Source organism: Dendrobium catenatum, unplaced genomic scaffold (assembly GCF_001605985.2).
Source record: "Dendrobium catenatum unplaced genomic scaffold, ASM160598v2 fragScaff_scaffold_651, whole genome shotgun sequence".
Lineage (NCBI taxonomy): Eukaryota > Viridiplantae > Streptophyta > Magnoliopsida > Asparagales > Orchidaceae > Dendrobium > Dendrobium catenatum.
Genome location: NW_021319113.1, coordinates 600,757 through 607,459, shown reverse-complemented (window position 1 = coordinate 607,459; position 6,703 = coordinate 600,757). Strand labels below are relative to the sequence as shown.

Below are 6,703 nucleotides of genomic sequence, written 5' to 3'. Positions count from 1 at the left end.
CCTTCGGCTTCCGCTGCTTGACTATGATCCCTCCAACCTCTATTACCCAACAACGGTCCCCTCGATCTTAGTGGCTCGACTATGGTCCCTCTAACTTTCATCGCCTATGGTCCCTCTAACCTCAATCACCCGTCCTTTCGATCTCAATCACCCAACTATGATCCCTCTAACCTTCGTTGCCACCCGACTATGGTCCCTTCGACCACAAACACCCGCCGTCTAAGGTCCAATCGATCTCAGCCGCCCAGCAATAGTCCATCCAACCTCTATTAACCAACAATGTTCTCTTTGGCCTCTTTTTCCCTTCGACCCCTATTGCCTGACTATGACTCCTCTGACATCTGTTGCCTAACTACGGTCCATCCGGCCAAAATCGTCCGACCACAAAGATGAACATAACAACGTTCTCTTGAGAGCAATTCTCATGTCATGGGATTCTTTCAACTCCAACAATGTAACATGCTCTACATGATATATATTTACATGTTGTGTCAACACCTTCCCCTGAAGAAGAGCATCCTTCGTAACTAATAACAAAAACTAGCGGAATCATTTTAACTAGGCGATGCTCTGTAGTTTTCCACTTTTCATGATTTCCACGTAAAAAATTTAGTCTCTTATGACTCTTACAGTTCTCTCTCTCTTATATGTATGTGTGATAAATCTTCGTACAAAATTAGAATGTTAAATCATATATCTCTCTACCGCCGTGAATGTTATGACATGTTGAAAATATTATTTTCCTTGTCTAAACATTTTTCTTATTTATTGCCCATTATTCTCAAAATTGTCATTTATAATTTTATATATATCTTATAAAATGAAATGTCATTAAGTTACTCAAGGTGCTGGAGACCTTGGTCGAATTATTCACTCAAGGTTTATTCAACTCTATGCCTCTATGATAATTCCATCTGCCTTCTCCTTCACGGCTAATAATTTCTCTTGCTCTCCATGTCCCCTGTTCTACCCTCTCCTTCTCCCGCCGCCACCTTCCCGCCAGCGGATCATGGCGGCGGCTGATTCCGACTGCGCTTGCACAGACGCAACAATAACCGGCGGCTACCCGAGCCCAATATCCCCACCGTATCCGGAACTGTCGAAGGAGGTGGAGCTCCACCGCGCAATGTCGGCGGAAACTAGGTCCGGGGCATACGCTATTTCCTCAAAAGATATCATCTTTGAGGACGAATGGCTCGTGGTCGTCAACAAACCCTCGGGGATCTATTGCGAAACGCTGCTCTCCTCTCTTTCATCTTGTTCAAGTAAGTGGATTTTTTTCCCCCGATCTGCAATATCCCTTTATTTCCCTCCTTGAAATGCTATTTACGTCCTTAATTCGATGTGGAGGTGTGCTTAAACTTTTAAAGTGTTATGGTGTTGCTTCCGAATTTCCATCTTGCAAATTCTGAAGGCTAGAATTGGTGGAGAGGAATGACCTTTTGTTTGTATTCCTTGAAGAGGGTGATAGATGCGTGAAATCGAGCTTATTCAAACTAAGATTTGTCTGAAAAATATGTAGTGTGTTGGGTTTGAGAAGTATATTACTTTTACTGAAAGCTCGATGATGTAGAAACTCTGATCATCACCATAGACCATCAACATCATAGCATCATCACTCAGCTGGAGTGAATGGAGAGAACAAGCATTCATAAAATTGATCCCAAATAGTGGGTTAGTGCCAATGATGCCGTTGATGTTGATGAAGAAAAGTATAGCTCATTGGTGACTTAATATAGTGCTTTGTGCACTACGACTCTTCTGACCTCTGCCATATAGATTCTTGGTGCACCTAGCGTATGTTCTCAAGATCTCGAGAAATAATTCAATGTGGACGCGAATGCCATTAGGAGACCAAACTAGAATGTGAGTCGGTAACGCGGCTCGGTACTGCTCGGAACCGCTTTGTATCACAGCTCGCGCTCGATATTGTTGACGTGGCTCATTCTGATTGGTCTTGAATGTAGAGCCGCGCTCGGCATCCACACAAAATAATTTCTCCAGGATCTCAGGATTACTAGAGATTTGGTCGAAACAAGAGTCTCTTAACGGTGGAGGTCCAAGGAAGAAGACCGTTTGCGTAACTATGTTGCTATAAATGTGAAAAATATGGGATAGAGAAGCAAGAAGCAGAGCAATAAATTTTGTAACAATGGAAGGAGTGAGAAAAGAGGGCCAACCTGAATAGGCAAGCTGCTACTTTGGCAGGCTTTTTACTATCGACAAGCAATTACAAAGGCAGGGATTCTATTGTTAGGAACTGATCGGTGCTTAACTTTAACATAATGAAATAACACTGTTTGCTGATCTCTATTGCTATAAAAGAAGTGGTCTGTGCTCTAATGATATTCTTATTCTTAAGTATTTTGGTCGACTTTATTAATCTTCATTTTTAATCATTCATTTTTGTTGATGGTTTGATGATGTATTAAATCTATTTTTCGTAAGTCTTTTTAACAATTTATATCCATATTACCTTAGTCTACTTGATTTCATCTACCATTAGATTAAACATTGGCAACTTAATTGATCCATGATAAAATTTATCTTTAAACCTTTATATGATATCAGTAGAAAATCATATCTTATCTGTCAGGAGTTTCTCACCAAAGAGATCTGTCTGCTTGCATTTAGTAGGAGTAATTTGCTAACCTTCTTATACTTTCTTGCAGGAACATCAGCCTTGCAATCAAATCTTCATCTAGCTAACAGATTGGACAGAGATACCAGTGGACTAATGGTTATAACCAAATCAAACAAAGTTGCTGCTAAGTTGGTAAAAGCATTCACTGATCACAAGGTGAAGAAAACATACCTTGCATTTTGTGTTGGAAATGCTCCAGTTTGGGAGAAGATCAAGGTAAGTTCAGGTCATGGAAGGTCCAAATTTGGAGCTTGGCGAGTTTACTCTGCATCAGATGTTGGTAAAGTCCTTCCAGGAGGATCTCTTGTGAAATCCATGGCCACTTCCTTTGAAGTCCTCTCTATAAACAGACAAGGAAAGTTTAGAGGGCCAAACAAGCACAATATGGATGAATTGAAATCTGTAATAGTTCAGGAGAATGGAATTGAGGGCAATGAGACTGATGAAATTTTAGTCAGAGCTTATCCTGAGAGTGGGAGAACTCATCAGATTCGCTTGCATTGCCAGCATCTTGGTTTTTCAATAAGAGGTGATGTGAAGTATGGAGGTGTTCATGAGTGGAAAGGGATGGATTGTGACTTCCATGCTTTGCATGCAGAGAGTCTTTCATTTGAACATCCTATTACTGGTTTGCTTGTCTTTCTTGTTGCCCCTTGTCCTTCATGGGTTAGTGAAGCTTGTTTTACAACATCGGATGGTTATGAATGAGTTTAGCTTTATATGAACTATTTTATACTTGGTTTATGATTTGTTGTCTTTCATTTGTTTCTATTGAGGCTTAAAATGATTTTTAATAAATTATAAGGCAGTTTAATTATTTATAAATTAGTATTTAGATTGTGTTGAATGATGACTTGTTGAAACTGGATGTCATTTCTTGCAAAATCTTCTAAATTATTTTGCAAAACATTCGTAAATATTTTTTGATGTATTTGCACATAGAACAGCTACCAGGTTGACATAATCATGTCTGCAAACCAGAAATTTTTTTTATAAAATTATTATTTAGATTGTGCTGATGGTTGTCTCATCAAAACTGGAGGTGGTATCTTGCAAAATCTTCCATATCGGAAATATTTCTGTGTTTGCACATAGAACAGCTACCTTCAAACCAGAAAAAATTTCATGAAAATTTTAGTTTGATTTCAGAGGTTAAGGTTTCATTTGGGACCGTTTTTTTTTTCTGCTTTTTAAAGCAGCTTTTTAGTGCAAAAAAGAAAATTTTGTGCTAAAAAGTTGATTTGAAAAGCAATAAGAAAGCCGTCGTCCCAAACAAAGCCTAACTCTATGCCATGACATAATTATTGCAGGTGGTTGATATGGAAAGCTAGCTGAAGTGCAAAATTTTTTTATCAATTTGGGCTGCCACACCGGCAGCAGTTGCCATCTTGCTATTAGGCAAAAGATGGAACCCAAGGAGAGACCGTGGTTTTGTTTGGAATAGCTTTCTTATTATTTTTTAAAATAGTTTTTTAGTATAAAATTTTTTAATTCAAATTTTTTTTGTACTAAATAGCTGATTTAGAAAGTAGTAAGAAAATTGTCTCAAACAAAAATTGATTCATTTAGATAGACATGACGGTCCAACTCCATCTATTACTAAAATCTAAGTAGTTGATCTACTTCATTTTCTTATGGTACAACCCTCGTCATCTGATGTTTTTTTTCCGTCAGGTTACCTGATGTAGCTCTACGACAGATAGCCTATAATATATCGCCACATGCTCTTACTCTTTACCTTGCGGCCCGACGACCCGGCTCTGAATGTGTCATGCCCCAAGATCTAACTTGGAAAGAATGTCGATCAACCCAGCCATTTGCCAGAGTCATCTATAGTCTCCAATTAATAACAGTCTAATAAAAAGTCTATAAATTTAAAACATCCATATACAAGTCGATTCATATCTCAAAACATCATATACAATGAGCAATACGTATTGCTCGGTATTGGTCTTCACAGAATGGTATTTTTCTTTTTTGTCGAGCAAAATCGACCAATACCGAGCTACGCAAACTCCCGGGTCCATTTCGGGTCGGGTCGTCGGGCCGCGCGGTAAAGAGTAAGAGTACGTGGCGACATATTATAGGCTACCGGACGTAGAGCTACATCAGGTAACATGACGGATCGATGAACGACAAAAAAAATATAGGATTGATGCTAACAATTCATCACAGAAGAGAAAGACTCATTGAGCCAAAATCAATAACTTGTATAAAAATTAAGATTATAAGACTAATACAACTAAGCTAATTAGAAATAACTCTATTAATTAGATAATTGGAGTATTTAACAATTAGAATATAATAATATACAATTGTAAGGATACATAGAAAAGAGCATATTTTTTATATACATCTGTTGCTATTGTGGTGTTTATGTTATCAATTGGATCATATAGTTTTCAACACAAAATAAGTCATCGAAAGGATCTCCAGTGGCTAACCGAACACAATAGCCAGGATTGAGCTTACATTGATTTACCATTCAATTGTTATGTAATACACAACATAGTTTGAAGATAAGTTAAATTCAGAGAATTAGAGAGGAAAAAGGTTTAATTTTGTTATATAAAATTATTCCTATTTATAGATCTATACAATATGTCTTAATAAATAAATAAATAACCATAGAATCATACATAATTACCTTAATATCATGGGTGTCAATATTTGACCCGATCCGAATCCTCCACGAAAATTTTGGGTTCGGATTAGGGATTTCGACCCGTTTGTAAAATCGGGTAGGATTCAGGTTGACCCGGAAACCCGAAATCAACCCGGTTTGACCCTTTTTAATTAATTTAGGAGGATTTTAAATAATTTTTATGAAAATTGTAAATGATATTTCAAAAATTTATAAACATTGTTTCCCAAATTAAATTAATCTTGATTTATTTAAAATTAATTGAAATAAATCTTACCTTAATTTGATTTAGATTTAAATAAAAAAATTTAAGAAAATATACTCGAAGCGGGTCGGGTTCGGGTTTGAAAAACTGACCCGTTTGCAAAAAAGGGTCAGGTTGAACATGGTCGGGTCAATTTCGTGTTGGACCTGAACCTGACCCATGAACCGATTTTGACAGCCCTACTTAATATAATCCTTCCTAAATTAGCCACCCAAATATGGAAGGAGATCGGCATGATCCTGGGCCTCCCAAAGATTCTTATCCTGCTCGTGGGATCAAGGTTTAATGGACAAATGGGATTTAACATAGATCGACGTGATTTAGATGAGCCTCCCACGGATTTCTATCATGGCCGTGGGATTAAGTGTCAAGAGATGGCTAAGATTTTAACACTCCACCTCAAGCTGGAGAATACATATATGTCATTCCCAGCTTGGTAATTAGGTAAAAAAAGTAGAGTTATCAAGTCCCTTGGTGCACCATAGAGCCCTCCATTTGGTCAAAACTTTGGGAGAAATTAACTTCAAACATTGCAGTGGCAAAGGGTAACAATGAAGGCTATATTAAGCAACGCACCAATAAAGACTGCATTGGTTATAAATACGATAACAACCACAAGAGAAGACCTACAATGAAGGCACGACAGTACGAAAAAACTGTATTTAGGGTTGTGGCAAGCTTCAAGGACATCAAAATAAAAACATCTCTCAAGCGGCTCAACACTTTCCTCACATCTCCTCCCATCTGATCGAGCCAGCCTTCAGCCCAATGCAAATTAGTCGTTTGACTCCACTTGAACACTCATGTTCGATCAATTTGGTATATGCGGACGCAAGGCCTCTGATCCATATAGTCTGATATGAGGAAGGAATATAGATCTCGCACTATTGCTTGTCCTAGCCCTAGACCCGCACAAGAGGGAACCCTTGGCTTTTTCTAGACATATGCAAGAGGAGCCCTCCAACTCGATCTTTCCTCGGTCTTGGATGCACAAAGGAAGCAAAAGGACCAATATTCCTCGTAATTTCAGCAATGAAGGTTGGTGGTGGGAACATTTATTCTTTAGAATTCCAGCAATGAAGGCTAGTGGTGGGAACTTATATTCCTCAAAATTTCAGCAATGAAGGTCACTGGTGAGAACCTGTATTCC

The 6,703-nt window shown here is 38.2% G+C and overlaps 1 protein-coding gene across 1 annotated transcript; it reads left to right on the top strand.

Annotated features, from left to right (window-relative positions):
* The first annotated feature begins 916 nt into the window (after positions 1-916).
* On the top strand, positions 917-3,465 carry LOC110115534 (RNA pseudouridine synthase 1). The gene is made up of 2 exons (XM_020848797.2): positions 917-1,265; positions 2,673-3,465. The coding sequence occupies exons 1-2, from the start codon at positions 1,010-1,012 to the stop codon at positions 3,350-3,352; spliced, it is 936 nt and encodes a 311-aa protein (XP_020704456.2). The 5' UTR covers positions 917-1,009; the 3' UTR covers positions 3,353-3,465.
* Positions 3,466-6,703: the final 3,238 nt, after the last annotated feature.